General features: G+C 43.7%; 1 protein-coding gene across 4 annotated transcripts; it reads right to left on the reverse strand.

Annotated features, from left to right (window-relative positions):
• Positions 1–125: 125 nt before the first annotated feature.
• LOC135897873 (uncharacterized) lies at positions 126–20138 on the reverse strand. 4 transcript variants are annotated; one of them, XM_070529884.1, is made up of 10 exons: positions 19845–20138; positions 16567–16756; positions 16287–16496; positions 16135–16185; positions 14770–14889; positions 14416–14469; positions 13642–13726; positions 13527–13584; positions 11982–12141; positions 126–8315 (listed from the first exon to the last, which is right to left on the reverse strand). In XM_070529884.1, exons 2-9 carry the CDS (start codon positions 16754–16756, stop codon positions 12040–12042), a joined length of 870 nt encoding a protein of 289 aa, XP_070385985.1. In that variant the 5' UTR covers positions 19845–20138; the 3' UTR covers positions 126–8315; positions 11982–12039. The 4 variants fall into 4 exon arrangements, with proteins under 4 accessions (XP_070385985.1, XP_070385982.1, XP_070385983.1 ...); XM_070529881.1 differs by having other exon boundaries at positions 13527–13726; XM_070529882.1 differs by lacking the exon at positions 16135–16185 and having other exon boundaries at positions 13527–13726.
• Between the last annotated feature and the right edge of the window lie 5 nt (positions 20139–20143).

The raw sequence follows: 20143 nt of genomic DNA on the forward strand, positions 1-20143 counted from the left end.
GTCTAGAAAGACGATGCGCTGGAAAAACTGTTCTTTTTTTCAGTTTGTCACAGACATATACAATTCATATCACACATTTTATTTGGCATTGGTTTCCACTATCACAGAATGACATTCGAACACACCACACTCACATCAATAAAATATGACAAACATTAACGTCACTAGTTTAATAAGAACGATCTGCTGAACTTAACAATGCTGAATAATTTTAAAAATTTCCAGAGAAGTCAAGACAACACACAGCTCATATATTGTATGTATAGTAGCATACACATTCGCAAAAACAGCACACATCATTTTCACTTGAGGGTAATCAACTTTCTCTTTTTCCCATTATTCTTTTCTTTGTTTATCTCGTTGTTTTTTAAGGCTGCATAATTCTTCAACAGTGTGTTTACTGTTGGATTAAGGATGTTCTTTAACATTAAGTCTTTGCTGTGACCAGTTGCACAAGTGTCAAAGTCATCACTGTCACAGAGCAAATACTTCATCACACTTAGAAGTGCAGCTCTCTAATTACTCTCTGCATGAAACATATTCTCATACTATTTGCCTGTAATATGTTCTAGCACAAACTTGGTGCACAGCACCACATGAACGACACATGGCTGTGGAAATTTCAAGCCGCCTCTGCTCATATTATCAATCAGCACATGCTCACTGCGTTCAAGCTCTCTCTCAGTAATTGTGAATAAATCACAGCAGTCATTGCAAGGCTGGTGCTTCAAAGCAGCATAGGCACAGTAGCCAGTGATGTACACCAATGCCGGCATGTCCTCCCGGGGCTTCTTTAGGTCACAGCTTCTTAGCTTTATGTTATATTTGTCAATCAGCATTTCAGCACACGTCTCCTTGCAAGTGTCAGTGGATGCCGGTATATCTGGCAAGATCAGTGTGTTCTGGAGGTGGATATTTGCCTCGGCATCAAATACCTGTGTGATCGACACATTGTAATGGGACCCACACAGCTTCCGGTACTTTCCAAACCGAGCATCGAGGGGATCGGTTTGAAATTTTCCAAGGAGAACGTACTTAAAACCGAGCTCCTCCAAACAATATCTTGACACCTCGATCAAGGCGTATGCGGAAAGCCGGAGAGCTGAGTGGGTCTCCTTTGTCAACGCACCTGTATGCACACACCTACTTTTCCATTCGTCGAGCCAGGTAACAAATGTGTCGAGGAACTGTAGCTGCTCACCATTGATTTCACGTATTGGCTCTTGCCACTCATCTCTCACTCTGCGTCCCTTATGGGGATGCCTTATGGATGAAATCTGCAGTACCATCTGCAAGCGTCAGATGCAGGGTTTCGCCTCTTATCCTCAAAGCAGATGAAACAAAAGAGTTGAAAATTTGCACATCAAGTTTCACTTCTGCCTCTCAATATTTGTGGGATTTAATGCTTTATAAGTTAGCCACAAGTAGTAGTTCGTTCAGCCTCATGAAGCTTTCTAAGTGACGTGAATGAAGCACCCTGCATTTTCTTACTTTCTGTGGTTCCACAGGGAAGAGGTGGGTAACATAGACATTTGTCAGGATTTTTTTGGTTTAGCCAATTGTTTCTGATACATTTCAGCAAATGCACAGAGTCAACAATATGAAACAGTGGCTGCTGCGGATTAACTGGATGGGGGTCAACAATTTCGAGCTTCCGGGCCTCACTGAACATAGCCATTACTTTCCAGTTAATGGAATTATTGTCTGTGATGACTGCCACCAGCACTGGATTAAGGGGGCGGGGGGGGGTAAGGGGGCTGCAGCCCAGGGCCTCACCTCGGACAGTAGGAGAAGGGGGCCCATTTATTCTAACCTGCTTAGTATATGAAACCATGGGTAACGGAACTTGGAGCGACATGTATGAAGCGAGAAAACCAGAACGAGCAGACGGGGCCCCCAGCCTAATGTAACAGCATACGTTAGCCTGATCATTTGGGGAGAGCTTGTTGAGCTGCAAAAACAGGAATCCCCGGCCACCCCGGTGGGGCCCTCTTTCTTACGAAGCGAGGTGCGTTTGTTTGGAAGAGTTTTCGTGGATTCCTGTGCGTCCATCTGTCCAGTGCTGTCTGAAGAGGAGGGGCAAGGCGGAAACACCTAAAACATAAACTGTTGGATGAGGACCTAAATCTCCTTTGCCCCTCGTCACCACCACGCCACCCTCCAGCTCTCAAATAGTTCCGCCGCTGTCCTTCTCATAGAAAGGATGTGCTGTTGTACCCAACAGTGCCTCCCATTCCGCTTTTCTTTACCGTGATGGTAATTTGGGCGGGGGAGGATGAGTCCGATAGCAGATGATGATGAGTCAGATGGCAGAGTCTAGGCAGGAAAGGAAAGAAGACGTCACACGTGCTGTGGGGCATGGAATGTTCACTGTTTGGGCTGAGGTTGTGGAAGAGTGAAGGGTGAAGTTGGAGAGCTGGACACTAAGGCCTGTCTCCAGGGGCCATTCCTGCCTTGGGGCTGCGCACCCTCGTGCGCGCTCGGCGCTGGACGGAAAAAGTAGGTCAGACAGGCCGCCGAACTTTCCAGTAAGAAGTACAAAAAGATGACTCAGAGGCGATGGAGGGCGCGTGACTTCGCCCGCGCTAGGAGTCGCTCTCTCCGTTCTCGCGCTCGGCGTCGACGGGGCGAAAACAAAATCGAGAACCTCCCAGAACAGACGATTGCTCCTAGCCAATAGGAAGACAAGACTGGAACGGTAGGAGTAAGTTTGTACGGAGAAGGAGGGAATTTGTACAAGGACTTCTTTGCGTATGTGAACGCCTGCTTTGGTGCTAGTAACAGACAGACGCGGCGCGCGTCTATAAAACGAAGTTGATCGCGGGCTGCGATTCAGCCTCGATTCGCCGGTTAAGCTTGCATAAGCCACCCCGCTGAGGAGCTCCCGGGGGACGCACCAGTCTCCGTAAGCCACGGACCATCCAGGCAGCCTGCGCCAGTCATCGGGGCGGCCACCGTTGGACGCCTGCGGTCGCGTTGGACTGAGGAAGCGCCCGGTGAACAATTAGCATCCATTCATGCGAAAATGCTCGGTCGGGAGCATCAAAGTGGTGCGTCTAAACGAAAGGCGAAGTTAGAAAGAGAAGAGCGTGAAAAGAAGCTACCAAAGATGGCAAAGTACCCACTGAATGCAGCTTCCGCGGAGCAGCATGATCGCTCTACCCAGAGTCCGTGTCAAACTCCCAATAGTACCGACCGTGCTTCTGTGGAGGACTTGCCAACTCCATCACCACGGTTTCCTGGCAAGAAGCAAGGTTTGACTCATTTTGGTTGTCTGGATCCTGTGAAAACGGTGCCAACCTCGGTCGTCCATATTTCTGAGCAGCCGACGCTAACCGAGCCCTGTCCTGTTCCTGAGTCAGCAACGTCTATGCTACTCGGCTGGGCCCCTGCCACAGAGCTCCAGGCGTTGGTCTGCCAAGCCCGATTTCTACTACTGCTGGTAAACAGGTGCCAAAGCTCCTCGATGAGCCTCCTTCTACTGACTAGCGCCAGGAAACAACACTCCAAGAACCGACTCACTTGTTTCCTGTTAGTTTTGCTTCAAATAATCATGTTCCCACCCACAAAGTGTGCCTCGAGAGGACGAATGAGACGGCTTCTCGTTGCGGCAACAGAGAAGTGCAGACCAACGTTACTACCCAATGGACCACAAGTAATCCACAGTACATCCGATGGACGTTTAGCGCCGGACGTTTGGACATCCACCGGATATCCCCATAAGTCCAGATGACATACGGCGGATATCTGAGGGACCGTCCCATGCAAAAAAAAAAAAGGCGTTCAATCGGACGTCCCGTGTATGCCCTTCTCGGACATTCAGACATCTGTCGGACCTTAAAGATGGACATTTTTTAAACTAAATATCCGAACAATGTCCGCTGGATAAAACAATCTGGACATGGACATCCCGGGGACATTTGTGGGATTTTAAATGTGGACATTGATTACAGAAACGTCCACGAGATGTACAGAGGACATCCATGATAAATGCGGGACTTATCCATTGTTCGGTTTTGTTGGGGTGTCACCTTGCTGGTACTGCGGCTTTTTCAATGCTTTAGAAGCTGTACTATACCCAAGAACCAATGTACCAGCTACAGGCACCATATGCTGCACTTCCTTTACTGTGAAAATTGCATCAACAAATAATTAAGTGCCGCTAAAAGAACTGGGACCATCTTACTGGTGCAGGTTGCAAAGGCGAAAATGTACGTGGACACAACATCCACGGCAGAAGCACATGTTGCAAGCTAGCACATTCAACATATTTAATGTAAGTTCCATTGGTACACAGGCATCAGAAACGTATATGTGCAGCTTCCAAATCCACAGAATAAGCCAGAATATGCATTATGTATCAACTCCAATAGTAATCAAAGTTGTAGATATTAAGCTGCATGCATGTGAAATCAAATGATGTAATAAGCCTTTTAATAACACTTGCTCAGCTTTTTAGGATGGCCTAACTGAGGCATAGACTTGCACATAAACTGCAGAAACATTGAATCTTTATTTAAAAAGCGTACTGCAAGAACATGCCTGTGTGCTTGGCACAGCAAAACATTACCTGTGCCTGACACGTTAAAGAAATGCCCACAAGGACCCACAAGAAATTGAAAATCACAAAAGATGCCAGCAGGAGTATAATAATAATAATAATATTTGGGGTTTTACGTGCCAAAACCACTTTCCGATTATGAGGCACGCCGTAGTGGAGGACTCCGGAAATTTTGACCACCTGGGGTTCTTTAACGTGCACCTAAATCTAAGCACACGGGTGTTTTCGCATTTCGCCCCCATCGAAATGCGGCCGCCGTGGCCGGGATTGCAGGAGTATATGTTAACATTGACAAGATCAGTACAGGGGCACAGAAGATAACTAAAGATGCTTCTTGAAGTGACCTTAACACAGAAAAATTCTAATTGTCAACTTAATGCAGCGATGTACATATGCTTTATGAAGGAAAAAGACTAGAATAAACTGACTGCATTGGTACCTGAACTGTGATATCACAACTATAACTAAACAAACAGTACAAGAGAACAAGAAATATCTGGCACAATGACTATGCACACATTTTCTTGCAAAAAGGCACATACAGTGAAATCTCGGTACAACGAACTTCAGGGGACCGCGGGAAAATGTTCGTTATTCTGAAAGGTCGTTATAGTGAAAGCCCAAAAATTAGCCATAACAATAGCATTTCAGTAACGCAAGCGTCCCACCTTTGAAACGGTACCTCCTTGAACTCGTTTCTGACACAATGCACACGTGATCGTCAGACAAGGCACATTTATTTGAAATAGTCCGTGATCGTCTTCTGACGGGTGCAGCACAGACTCTGCAGCACGAACGATTCCAGACCGTCCGCATTCTTATGCACGCCTTCGGTCGCTGTGCCGCTTTTGGCTATAAATATGCGGAGTTTTCGCAAGCAGTCCAACGCATCTGTGGCCGACACGGACTCGTCGCGGTCTTCGGGTGCTGCCGTAACGTGCAGCAAGATTCTTGCTGGTGCTTAAAGATTTTCTCCTTATCTTTGAGAATCGTGGCGATCGTCGACCGCGCCACTCCACGTTCTTTAGCCACGACGGATTGTTTCTTCCCGTCTTCTATCTCGCGAAGAATCTCTACTCTCTCGCTCAAAGAAAACTGCTTTCGCTTCTTCGCCGTGCTTAGAGTTGTTGAGCTCATGGCAACGCGAACGCCGCCACGCACTTCTAACACAATAATATAACCAGAAGAAAAACAAGATGGACAGGCCTGATACGGGTGACAGCACGCGAACAACAGAAAACAAGCAACCTCCGCAACACGAAAAAAAAAAAGGCCCACTTCAGCGTTAATTACTACTTTTTTTTTCTTCTGCCGCACCGTCTCAGGTTTTACGAGCCCATGCTCCCCGCCTCTCCACTCACAAAACCTGGTGCGTCGTTGCCTCCACAACGGAGAAGGAAAAAAAAGTCTCCGCCCGCATCTTTCTCCTTCCGCGCCATCTCAGGTTTTTGCGGGAAGCAAGTTGCAAGGCTCTTCGCGCTGCGTCGTCTGCTAGCTTAGAGCTCCGACTGACGTGACGGATACACTGAAATCTAAGAATCCTCGCATTTCGGGATATGAGTTCGTAGTACTGAGGTGTTGTTAAGATGACACGGAAATTAAATAACGATCGTTATTCTGAAATGTTCGTTATTCTGAAGTTCGTAGTAGTGAAATATTTTTACATTGAAACTATAAGCAGTCGGCACGGGATTTCATAAAAGTTCGTTAATCTGAAATGTTCGTTAATGTGGTGTTCGTTGTAACGGGATTTGACTGTAATGGCATCTTTGCAACAACAGCAATGCACATGATGCAAAAACAAACAGGCTGTCTCATCGGCTCAATGACTAGATGTTAAACTTGCATATAGACTGTGGTAGCCCTTCTACCTTGTAAAACTGTAGACGTGCCCATCAGAGACTTCACAGAAAAGTTCTTTTGTACAAAGAACAATGACACTTCACTGGAGGCAACTTACATATGCACGAAAGTGACTAGAATCCTCCCATAATATAAAATATATCTTAAAAGTATCTTGCACAGAAGTTCTGTACTAAAACACACTAATGGCACTTCAATAAAGTGCATCCTTGCAAGATGCTCATAGTATAGGACACAAATGACCGAAACATTCAAAAAAATTTTAGTCTTGCTAAAAGTATCTCGCACAAAAGTCTATACATATGCGCAACGATAGTCTCACAAGTACGGCGTTACAGTAGCAGCAATATAAAACGAGTCTTCCATGACAAAAATTATATAAAGTTAAAAGCTCTCAAAAGTTATTTTATACAGGCACAATATTGGTCTCACGAAGGGGTAGCTTTGCAGAGGCAGCAACACGCATAATAAAGGCAGAGGTTAGAAAAACCCTCAAGATCCAGTGATAAAATGTGCTTTGCACATTTTAGCTGTCTTTGCAATGTCTGTCTTTGCAATGTCATTGCAAGCATGTCTTTGCAATGGAGGCAATTCTCAGCCCATCAAGCACACAAAAAGGCAAGAGAGAAAAGCCTGTCCAGCATTTTTTTTGGAATGAGTGGCTGGCCTTTACTATTTCCAGTAAGGTCCAAGGGTTAGCCCACTGGTAGCATGAACACACCAGCATGTGTTTCCACAATAGTACACCACAGTGACGTTATCACACAATAGGCCACAATGTGTTCATCTTACAGATAGAGCACGGCAGAACACGACACTAGCATAATGCAACAGGAGCAGCTTGTCTGCTGTACTTATGCACAGCATGCTTCAGTGATGCCCGTACATGTCGGGGTCAGTCCAAGCAGCAATTGCAGGATAAAAAAGCTAACATATTTATTTGGTCTTTTGAGGGTTCCTCTGAATTGCCACTAATAAGGCATGCGTCGCAGTCTTTTCATTCCTTGTAATCAGAAACAGGAAATGGCTGGGATTCCCACAGCCACGCAAAGATGACAGATTGTGGACACTTCACAGCAGGGCTACAGTAAGTATGGCATTTATGCAACATTGAATGTGCCACTTACAACGGTGGCCTACAGATACAAGCAAAGGATTCAGGATCCTCCTTGCGAGCATAGGTCTCAGGCAGATGAGCAAGACTGCAAAACAGTTGAATTTATTCCTGGCAAGCCAACCGCTTCTGTGCGGAGAAATCTGGGCAACGCTCCCACGGAATGCACTGCCTTAGCGTTTCACACATGCACGTGGTTTTTGCCGCTTGTGCACTGCATTGTGCACGAACCATGCACTCGTGTGTTTATGCTAATGGGTGGACATGTAGATGCACATACAGAACAAACAGAAATACTCTGAAATATTGAGGTAAAAAAGATATTGTGTATAATGTAAATATTTCGCACGCAAGTTTTGTACAGTAGCAGAATAACAGCATTTCAGAAAACCATGGCTTTGCAATGGTAGCAATTTCACCAACACAGAAGACTGCCATGACATATAAAAAAACAATAAAAAGTTCTCGCACACAAATTCTGCACAAAACCATATTGATGGAGCCTGGGAAGAGCACGACTTTGCAAGTGATTTGACAATGCAGATGACAGGCAGAATCCTTTCAATGCATGAAAAAAAATTCTGCAATTGCACTGCGCAAAGTTAAAAAAAAAAACCTGAGTAGCTGCCTCTTGTCCACGAAACATGCCTTGGCGTTGCACAACAGATTCCCAAAGTTCCACCAGATGCACACGCCCACAACCAAGAAGCCTCCGATACCTGTACAGTCTCCAGGTCATAGCTGCAGTGCTTTACAATGGAATGGCCTCCACTTATTCTGCATGAAAGTAAAAGAGCAGAATGATAAAAAAATGTGAGGTTTGGGGAAACAAACGAACACAAGCCTGCTTTGTGGATAATGATCAAGCCATTGCAAAATCAACATCCTGCTCATATGAGTGGCGACCTGAAGGGGCCAGCCATGCTGTAGACAGCTGGTTTTAGCTTTCAAAGGGCACTTTTTGCAGTCAAACCAGATGCAAAAATGCAGTGGCACTTATAGGAAACATGCATGCATACAGCATTATAGTGCATCGCACTGGTCTCCCACTCCGTTCTAATCTAGTGTACGTCCCTACATTCACTTTATTCAGGTACGCCTGTGCTATGAAGATTGTTACTCATAGGAGAGCTTCCTGTTTATACCGCAGAAGTGGTACCCATATTTATAGAGATCAAACCTGCATGCCAAACCTCTGTGGTGCGTCATCTAAGCTGCTGCATTCATGTACACTTGGGATGGCAGTTGGCAAGGGCATATTTCAGAAGTATGGTCAACAAAATCCCTCTCCCAATCCCTTTTTAATAAACCTGCTAGTGCTGTGAGTGTTCGTCCCACCCACACAGCAAGTTAGGCTTATGTGCTACGAGTATGACTGCAGCATGATCCTAGGTAATACACAACTATTAGTTCTTTTTCTTTTCATTCTTAATGCTAAAAATGCACAGGCTTGACTTTAATACACCATTTATCACTTCTAACCTAAAATGACAGCTGATGCGTGCGGAACTAGAGCTGTCTTTTATGCCAGCTACATTCATGGAAGGCTCCTCTAAAAGCGGAGACTAAACTATGTACACATACATAAATAAAATACAGGCAACAGTAAATTTTTAATTCAGAAAACCAGAGTACTACTAGCAGTGTAGTCATACTGGCCTACATTTAGGCTGCTTTAAAATGTCAGTCTTGATCACAATGCAGAAGCTTGAGCTAAGTATTAAACAGCTCCAACTGAGCCATGCAACTCAGTTGGAGAAACACATGTCCATTTCTAGTGGAAAGCCACTGTGGCCACTATTATGATGTGAATTCATGTTGCTAAGGGGTAATTTAATTTACTTATTTCATTTTTAAAATTTTTTCTAAAAGTGCCCAAGAACAGCTATTATGCCTTAATATTGTTGCATTTCTGTTACACAAAGAACATAAAACCAAAAAACGAAACATCTCAAACAACAGCGGTACAAAGTGCAACAAAAAATTGAATTAATCAAATACACAAGCCAGATAATGAGCAAATAGTAGAGCTAATATATCAAGATCACGATGCAAGGTACTTTGTTGTGTTACAAGACATTGTTATAACGTTAGAGGTGCAAGAGGAATTCACATATAAAATGATAGGATTACGCAACTTAGGGCGAGGCATGCAGAACGTTACAGCTGACAGTAACTGCGGACAGGAGAAGTGTTTGTGAATTAGTTTATACAAGAATAAGTAATCACGGTATTTCCGCCTTATTTCTAGGGGTCTAATATTAAACATGCGCAGTACACACTCATAGGCATAAGATACACGGCACCAATGAAATGGATTGTACAGGACACAAATGAAACATCACTGAACACATCCAATTTTTGCAACACTGGTCAAATTAATACAGTTCCATACAACAGATCTAAACTTCAGCTTCGAGCGGACAAAGAATACAAGAGAATAACACAGCTCACATTCGTAAACTTTTTGCTGTATTTACTCGCATAATGATCGCACCCCTGAATTTTGTCGTCAAAATTTGATTTTTTCTTTCCCGTGTAATGATTGCACCCTGAACTTGTCACAGCGATATGTTGTGTGCCAAGTCTAGCTAATGATGATCGCGCTTACCATCTGTCGAATGCTACGCGAACAACTCTTGAAGACATACCAAGCGATCTGCACGCACCTAACTTTCGCTTTCTTAAGCAGATGCCTGAATTCATTCCTTTCATCACTTTCCGCACCTCCATGAAAAAAAAAAAAAAGCTACAACCAAACTTGCCTCGGCTTTATTATTTGTAGGCTTCATAATGGTTTTGGTCAACAACAACATAAAGGGCGCCTTTTGTTTCTTCTCGTCTGCACTTGTGGGCACGCAACAAATCGTGAGTGGCAACGATAGTGGCCACGTTTACACGGATACGTTAGAAGTGTACCCTATTCATATGCCAACGCTTGTAACGCAGCTAAGATATTCGCCCACCCTTGGCGGAAACATGCCGTATTAGGATAGTAGTGAAGACAAATGCCACTGTTTCGGCAGCATGCCCGCCATGTGTTCCTATGTCACTGGCAGCTACACGCGTCCAGCTCTGCTTCTGTCCCCTCAAACTGGACATGGCTGTGTTAGTGTCACAAACTTGCCGACATTAAGGTATCACTAAGGTATCGTATGCGCCTTGTATGTCCCATTGTTTCTTTTTTTTTTGTGCGTCCATGTCCTTTATGCGCAACTGTACAAACGAAGCTATAGCTCGGGCCCAACTCTAATGCTGTGCTGAAACACTTATGATGCAACACCTATACTGTTTTGTATGGGATTTACTGAATTTGCGAGAGAAAATTAAGGTCTAGTCACTGCTGGAAGCAAAATTTTGATTTAGGGTGTAAATTTTTTAAAGATTTAAAAGAAGCTTTACAAATATATAACTCTGCATCAGACACATCACATTTCAGTAAATTTTATTTTATATAGATCACCTAAAGCAGACAAAGTTGAGGGAGAAATTTGTGGCAGCTTACATGAACTTGTTAGAACGTCTACATGGGTTTTGGAAATGTCCTATTCACTAAAAGGTAGTATATTTGAGATCAATGTGAAATGTATCAATTTTGTCTGATTTAGGCGTACTGTTAGGTCCAGCTTACAGAATTGCAATATAATGATTTGCTGAGATACAGTTATGAACTTCACAGTTTTGTTCAAATTTTGTAATATTTAGGAATATTGTAAAACATTTGACGCCATGAATAAAAATCTGTTTGCTACAGTCACTAGATTTTAACTTCTTCCTTTAAAAGCAACCTCATGAATTTCATTGCAGTTACTGCGAGAAAAATGATTTCTGCTTTTCCATGTATTTAGATAGCAGCGCCCGAGCGAAAGCTTCCCTTTTAAGAAAAATGCATAGAAAGAACAAAACACATAGAAGGCAGACTTCACTGTGTAAGAAATGGAACTTGAAAAGCTCTTTAATGATCTCCCCACCAGCAATGCTGGTGATATCTTTTAGACTTACTGACAACTATAGACCAGATAGCAAAATAGAGAGGAGAATGCAACTAATCCTTACTAAAATACCTCATGCTAGACACTATATTATTTTCATCAGCCACCACCAGGTGATCGACAACACACCCAAAAGCTATCATTACAATAGCTCAGTGCACTGGATAGAAGGACTTGTCTGGCAGCAAAAGTGATTGCTCACCACCAGCCTTCGCTAACACCGTGTCCACTCATATGAATTGCTTCCCAGTAGCCAGCGATATACGAGGACCTGGTGCAGCAGCAGTGATGCTGTAGATGACCCAAAGCCACACTGCACTTGGTGTGGATATTGAGCTGTTTGCACTAAACCACTGTATAATAAAAGGCTTAATAGCTGTCTATCGAAAGCATAAATTAAGTTCATCCTAGTGCTCGTACTCATTAAAAGGTATAAAAAGTTTCAACTCGCCAATAATTTCAGCTGTAGTCTTCAGACTAGAGAAACTCAGTTTTCCCTTTCGGCCAACCTATGAAAAAAGTGTGGCCAGGTCATCATGAATGGTGTATGCAAGTATACGCTTTGTAGCTGCACTGGCATTTCTCCCTCCAAGGTCTGTGAACTCCCGAACCTGCAAAAAACAGATTTCCAGTCAATGTGTGTGATCACAGAAAATGAAAACTAAATGTATGGCTATGCCAGTTGGAAAACGCCTGCTGCATGGAATCGTTGGCAAACATGTTCACAAAAGAAGCTGTCGTGCAGCACTCTCATGCCATAGAAACGGCAAGTCTTAGCGTTATTTTCTTCAGCATACAGCAACTCCAAGCAAAGAGACCTACAAGAAGTTACATATTCATTCACATGGCCATGTGGTACAGAAGACTAGGTGTGTCTTCTTTGCATTCTGCCAAGAATAGCTGCTGAAACCATTCCACTGCACAATCAGGCTATTACACAACTGCCACAGTGGCAGAGACTGGTCAGCAGCTTCCCGTTTGTTACTTTCCACTCATGTAGCCACATTTCTATGCAGAGCATTATGCATATGCATCAGCTCACACCTAATCAACAATACCACGCCATAGGCAGGACGACACAGTTGATGCAGCTAAGCGACCATGTCAGGGCTTTAGATCTGCATATTCCCCAGGCAATTTCTCAAGAAAAATTGCCAATTGGAAGATGCAACTCTAAAGCCACAGGGGTAAAAAACAACTAAATTCTGGAGTGTTATGTGCCAAAACCACGATGACTATATATAAGGCACACCGTAGTGGGGGACTCCAGGTTAATTTTGACCATCTGGGGTCCTTTAATGTGCACCTAGCGTAAGGTACATGAATGTTTTTGCACTTCTTCCCCATTGAAACCACCTGGACTAGGTCAACAAGACCACCTGTGATAAGTTCACTGTGTTCCAAGACATCAGCTTTACAAAGAAGATGGTAGAATAGTGCAATGAAGAATACCAGTACTGTAATGGAGGGGTGTGACAGATTTTAATTTCAGATATGTAGAGATGTTCATCCTTTGCTGGCAGACATTTTAGCATTCCAACAATGAATAGCTCATAATTCTGAATTCAATGTATCTAAGCTCAGAAGTTGCTGGAAAATGTTTGCAAAAATGCAACCTTGCCAGTAAGTATTCTGTGCATTGGGCTTATCTCAAGTGGGGTATATGTTGGCGCATACTATCGTGCATACTTTCGGCAGTCTTTCAGAAGTCTTCAGCATACATGAGTCGTAACTGCAAATGGTTTTCAGTACAGAGACAGAAATCTCATTCTCAAGCATACATTCAGTAACTGCAGCGTGCATTGTCCTTGTGCAAGTTATGTTCGCAAGATTATTTCTGTACAGCTACACTAACCTCATATGCACTGACCTGTTTCATGCAACAGCATGCAGTTGTAACTACAGGCAACAGGGGCGTACACCACTGAATATTTTTTTTTTTTTTTGCATTCGAGTGCTCTCTATTGTCTATGATAAATTCAGGAAAACTACATACCAAACTCGCAGTCTTCTCTTTGTCCAGGCTTTCATCAAAAGCCATAAAATCTTCCAAGCTGTGGAAGGGGCACTTGATGAGGGGATCAGTTCCACCAAGAGGCTGCTTTACATACATGTTACACAACTTTTCAGGCAAGTCGCCATGGTGTTGCGTAAAACGCACGATGTTGAGCAGTCGGAGCACATGCTTCTTGAAGCCTTCAAACACAAAAGGAAGGAAATGTGGCAGTCAGGAACCAAACCAGATAGGTATTTCATAGGCCATTTTTTTTTCTCATCACAGATTACAGGCAATTATTTTTGCAAGGTATGTTGGAATCTAAGAGTGTCTTTGATTAGTACACTTTAGGTATAGTTCTGTCATAAAAACATTTTGATGTGCTATTAAAATATCAGACAATTTTCTAACTGCAATTTGTTCTGAAACAAAGAACATTGCATTGTCCTAGAAACTGGCAACTTCTCACACATCAGCAATACAAAATAAGGCACAATCAAGTTCTAACATATAACTGGAATTTATAATGCTCTGCACCATGCCTGCCACATTGAACCTAATGAGACAGATGCACCCTTCCCTTGAATGCCTTGAGGCCATGGAACAACATAGATTTAAAACAGGGGCCTCAATAGATAGCCTCTTTACAACAATGTGAACACGCACACATTGCCTTTGAAGCTTTTGTGACTGCATGTATGCGCTACTACACGAATTTCAGTGCAAGACACAATGCAACAAAACAGTGTTCATGCAATGGGTGTTTAGGCATACAGTGAAATAAACTGCATATTTGAAAGTTTATGTAAGTACTGCCATCATACATTAAAGTACATTCACAACTTTAAAAAATGATGTTGTGAAGTATTATTGTACAATGAAAGCTTACTATTGTTTGAAAGTTCGTCAGAGGAACCTGAGGGTACACAAGTCTGTTGGTCACCTGCACAGTAAAGAATAGCGAGCATTTAATGCATGCTTGTACTTTGCACTAATATCACAAGGCTGTCACATTGTGGGACCCCAGCCCATTTAACATTCTACCAGAACTGCTCATCTCCAGGTTGTCGCAAGCAGCTGCAAAGTGCATTCCAGTTGTGAAGTTAGGAACAAGCCACAGATACATCTTAAGAACTTTCTTGGCTTACATACACATTAAGTTAAACATATGACAGAACTGCCACATTAAAAATTATAGCCCTTCACTGAAAAAAAAGTAAAAGCAAGATTTATCAAAACTCACTGTGTGAGCTAGAGCCACCTGCAGTGTGTGAGCTCAAGCCACTGGAACTGTGTGATCTGGAGCCATCTGCACTGTGCGAACTAGGGCCACCTGCACCACCTTGCGGCATGTCATTCACATCTGCAGAGAGTGATTACAGTGAACCTGTGAATGCATAGCTATAGTGAACATATGTCATGTTCTTGATACACAGATACGGTAGACATTTCATAGGATGCTCAAAATGCAAGAGTGCGAAGCAAATGATTGCAGTTGCAGTCTGCATTTTGTTCACATATGCAATATCATAGGTTGGCATACCAACTCATCAGCGCATTGACTTGTATTCTCTGTGCTCATTTTACAGGCATGATGTAAAGTTGTAGCGAGTGTACAATTTGCTTGTACCACACCATGGGCATTAAAATTTTATAAACTCATTTTTTTCTTTTCATGGTGTTTTATGTCCCAAAGCTACATACCATCTATCAGAGGCACTGAAGGATGTTTTCTGAACTTGGGCCACCTAGGGTCCTATAATGTGCACCTAATGCACAATGCATGTGTTAATGCATTCCACTCCAAATCATATTGCAGCTCAAAATTGAGCCTGCAACCTCATGCCTAGAACAGTTTCTTTTTTTAATTCTAAAGGCTAATGTGTCTGTAATTTCACACCTGCGCATAGCTATGCAAATCGCTCCTGTAATACATCAAGACAGTTTGCAAATGAATTGTAAAAAGGTAACCTCAAGCTTTAGCATTAAAACATTCAATATACATAATAAATAATGAAGCAAGTCAGCTAACTATATGATATGACCCATTAACTAATTCAAAACTTAATCATGCTGGTTTATCGACATAGCTGCCAAGAGCCTACTTCTCACTTGAACAGAAGTTAAACATCCTGACGGCATAAACTGAAATGCAAACAGGAAATAACTGGCCAGAACACTTGCTATACACTGCTAGTATATGGGTGTGTGATGTGCAATGGCTTGCAAGTCTGTTTATGAGCAAACAGTAGCCACAAGTGTACGTGCCGGAGCCTGAATCAGGCCCCTTCCTTAATGCGGGTGAACCTAGAAATGAAATAATGCACTGCTGTCACAAGTGCTTAGGTTTGAATTTATGCCAAAAGTAGACGTTAGGTGGCCATGCAAAATGATACACAAACCAAAATCCACAAGGAAACGTATGACTGTTCCTTGATTTGTCAGCCCATATTTCGAAGCCCTCACAGGTGACAAGAACAATTCAATTAATGGCTCATATTGCACAATGGGAAAGCACTTTATTCTTCGTGGATTAGGAAGCTCAAGCTAAAATAGATTTGCACTGTATTACCAGTCAGGCACTATCTATAAAAAGTTAGTCACATACCTTCAGAATATTCACAGCCATCTTGCTGCACTGGAGGAGCAGAAGAGAGGCCTGGGAAATAACTCACCAGTAAGCGAAATATATTAAATGTAATTTTTAACTGCTAAGTGTCAGGATACCACAAGTAGTGGAAACAAGTATTTTGAATTCACCTGGTGGGAAGTTGCTTGGTGGAGCTGGAAGTTGCTTGCTGGAGCTTTGCTTGGCCTTTTTGGGTTGCGGTGGTGTGTCAGGCTCATCCGAGTCGGACCACTGCACTGGTGGCCTCCTTGTCCTTTTTCCTTGAGACATTTCTGATCCTGCGCCCAGGTCTGATGTATACTGGCTGTCATTAAGTTTGGCCCTTGCTTGTTCATATGTTGCTAAAACAAAAATTCAACATTCAACTGATTTGTATAGAACAAAAAAGGCTTCCATGTACACGATACATACCAAATACCCCTTTCACTGCTATGCTGTAGCACTTCCAGAAGGTGTCTGGTGGTACAGATTTCTTTACTAAGGATGTTACTCTGTTGCCTTTGAGGTTGTCAGGCCACGCACACTTGTCACCTTCCACCCAGGTCACTGGCACCACCTCCACCTGTTTGTCCTCAACGAACTCAGCGATTACATGAGCCATCTGAAAAATGAAGTGTCAGAAGTATTCAATGGTGGCAAAACAAGGGAAGCCTCTGCCTGGAACCAGTGAAAAAGCATTTTCCCGAGGGACTTGCCTTCACCATAATGACATGTCTTCTTTAAATCTTGGCTGCAGCCAAGGACAGCCGTTTTACTAAAGTTCCAAGTATTTCAAGCCCTTTGGCTTGTTTGAATGTCCGCTGTAATAAGCCACATTATGGATCGTTGCACCTATGAACCAACTATCCCAGCAGCAAGTTGTGATGGGAGCGGTATGTGTCACCAGGCCATTTATGCTAAGTGCCAGTCAAAGGATATTCCCAATGAAATCCAATTATCCTTGCCCAACATGATCTGGCTCTCCATCCTATGCCTGCGAATTTTCTAGTGGCATCCTACTACTTTGTCGAAGTGTCCTACCCTTGGCACTCATTTTGCTACTCTTATAGACCAGCTCTCTGCCCCAAGCATTAATCAGCCACCAGGCTCAAGACCACAAACCACATATGACAGGCATTTGTCATGAACAGCCAATAACCTCGAAAATAAAGGCATAACATGCCAGCATTCTGCCAATACTAACCTGTGGAAACATGGTTGAGCAGAATAAAACTGTGCAGTGAACTGCACTACAGTGAGCGTGCATGGGTTAATTACAGGATTATTTGAGGCTTATTTCTTTCATTGCTCACTGTTACCCTCCTTTTCAGTGCAAGTTTCACAAATAACTAAATGTTACGTAAAGTAAGCCAAGGGCTGCAAAAACTCCAGGATTATTAAAATGCACTATACTAACCTCTATAAATTTGCAGATATTTGAAGTTTCCGCGAATGCTAGTTAAATCTAGGCCTTTAAATTGTGTGAAGCTCTGGAACAACCAGAAAGTTTCCATTCAGTGGCAGCTTCACCATTTTTTGGAGGTTGTGCAGGGACCAAGGCTTCAGGCCCGATAGCCCTGATACAACACAAATGCCCATTTTGGAGGACTCAATGGGTAAAGAATAGAAATCTTTCTTGATGAGAAACTCTTGGCCAATTATGCATGGCTCCTTAGACACTCTGATATGGGCTATGTTTTTTGCCAGAACAACATGGCCATCCTGTGCAAAGCAGTTGTCTCTTTTAGACAATGCAATTGTATATGCATTCCACGACAGCCTTTCATATTCAGGAGGGCAGCATTCCGGCAGCAGTACTCCTCGACTGTGAGGATGGCTAAAATGTACAGGAATTTCATCCCATGTCTGTCTGTGTGTCCAAAACTGGCTCTCTACCATCCTGTTGTGCAGCTGCTCCAAGGGCTTTTCATGCTTGCACAACTGCCTCTTGAGCACCTGCATGTTGTTCTCAAATGGGAAGGCACTGAAGGAGTCTAGCTCTCCATGTATTTTAACATCAGAAGCAAGATGTATGAGGCTGTGTACGTTGAAAGAAACATGCTCGTCACCATACAATTCATGGAAATGTGAAACAAAGCATCTCAAGAGCTCATTGGCATAACCAGCATGCTCACGACACAGCTCCTTGTTTGCAAGTATAGATAATGACGCATGGAGCAGCAAAAAGTGCTGGTATAGATCATCTCGAAGGCACAACTTGAGAAGCAACGGGCCTGTGTAGAATACAAAAAGTCGGAACTCGACTGCCTTCCAGCGGTCGAGCTCATCGAGTCCGCGTGGCCTACGGGGAAATTCACTAGGGATGAGAGGATTTAGCAGCTTGCTCTTTTCATTGAATGTGTGCCTATCCAGAGGTCCCAAACGAACCCGCAGTGGTCCAGAAATCCACAACTGGAGCAATTTCCGCATGACACCCAGTAATGCAAGATGCATGTAATCAAGTGGGAGCTCATTTACAATGTCAATGGGCAGGTCCAACAGGCCAGATTCTCCCTTGTGATGTTCAACATCATGCTGCTCCCTGAAACTCTCATCCGTTCGTAACGGACAGTCCATGTCACAAAATACTACTTTTCCATTGATGTAAGATCCCTCGACTGTGCACTTTGCACAACCACTGTACCCTCCATGGCCTTTTGTCATAGTAATGAAAGCTCGCGCTGGAGCATCACAGATGATCGAGCCAACTGTCACCTGAACAGTGTCGCCATTGATATTCACACCTTGCACAAGCAAAGTTTGCAGCTCTCGAACTAAAGGCCTCAGGAAATCATTTGACGAGGATGGCTTAGACTGTCCAGCAAACGTACCCACAACAAACGGTGGCACATTGCCGCAACCACGGGGTAAGCACTGTATGGGCCACAGTTGCATTTTGGAGCTCTTTGACAAGGGGAGGCCATCTACATTAAATGAGAGTGGAATTACAGCTGGCAGCTTTTCTACATGAAACAATGTACGCTGAAGACCCACAGCAAGTCCGAAATGACAACACTTTCCTGGCGCCAAAGCACAAATGGGAAATTCATCCAGGTTTTTTCGAGGGGTCTGCATAAGTGTACGACCATCCTCCGGTAACTGAGAAAGTCCCCCCTGTGTCCTTAGCGTCTTCAGCAAAGCTGTTAACGCCCTTCTTTTGATACCATATTCGTTTGCCCATTCCCGCAAGGAATCCTGCAGTCCATCATGTACGCTTGTGCGCTCTTCACTATTATTGTCACTACTACTGCAAGCACCAAAGTGAGCAGACTCAAGATCGACTTCTGCCCACTGTTCCCTGTCATCTGCGTCTACGGACGTGAGGTCTTCGCAACAATGCTCTTCAAATCCCGCGATCGAGCGATTTAAGTTTTCTAAGTTGTTCCCACCGCTGTCACGTGGTGCTTAATTCGAGAGGTTGAACAAATGCTATTTGCTCCGAGTCACGCCGGCTACTTCCACAACCCTCCTGAACTCCTTCTTTCGCAAAAACATTAATAACTTTCCTTGTCTCCCTGCTTGCCTTCTCGCAAGCTCGCCTGTCGGGTGGTCGCGACATTCGGTGCGTAGGAATCGAGAACAAAGCAGTTTCACTTGTACGCAATAGGCCTACTAACAATAGCCTTAAGCGCACTTTTGTGAAGAGAGTCGGTACACCCCGCGCAGAAACTGGCCCTCGGATCACACGCACGGAACAAAATATCACTCACCGCGTTTCCGAAGTGCAAAGTCGCAGTGCGTCAGTTGAAAGGCGCGCGAGAAAGGCACCTGCATTCAATAATAAAACGCGCTACGGGAGCACGGCCCCCGCCGAAGCCAGCGAATCGGCACGCACGCTCAGTGACGGCACGTTCGTCGCTTTTCACCATGCTTTTCACACATTGATGACTATGACGATTGAAGATGCATATTACAAAAGAGTAACGTAAACTACTAAAACCGAAATGCCACAAATCGCAACTCAAATCAACAAGCCTGACCCGGTCTGGCTACACTGTGCAGTATGGCG

Source organism: Dermacentor albipictus, unplaced genomic scaffold, assembly GCF_038994185.2.
Source record: "Dermacentor albipictus isolate Rhodes 1998 colony unplaced genomic scaffold, USDA_Dalb.pri_finalv2 scaffold_34, whole genome shotgun sequence".
In the NCBI taxonomy this organism is placed as follows: Eukaryota; Metazoa; Arthropoda; class Arachnida; order Ixodida; family Ixodidae; genus Dermacentor; species Dermacentor albipictus.

Bases quoted from the DNA above. Each gene is read 5' to 3' on its own strand.
- LOC135897873 (XM_070529881.1), bottom strand. From the start codon at position 16,756: ATGGCTCATGTAATCGCTGAGTTCGTTGAGGACAAACAGGTGGAGGTG. The intron at 16,186-16,286 runs GTGAATTCAAAA...GTTATTTCCCAG, and splicing joins ACCAAGCAACTTCCCACCAG to GCCTCTCTTCTGCTCCTCCA. The intron at 13,727-14,415 runs GTAAGCTTTCAT...TTGTGTTTGAAG, and splicing joins TGACGAACTTTCAAACAATA to GCTTCAAGAAGCATGTGCTC.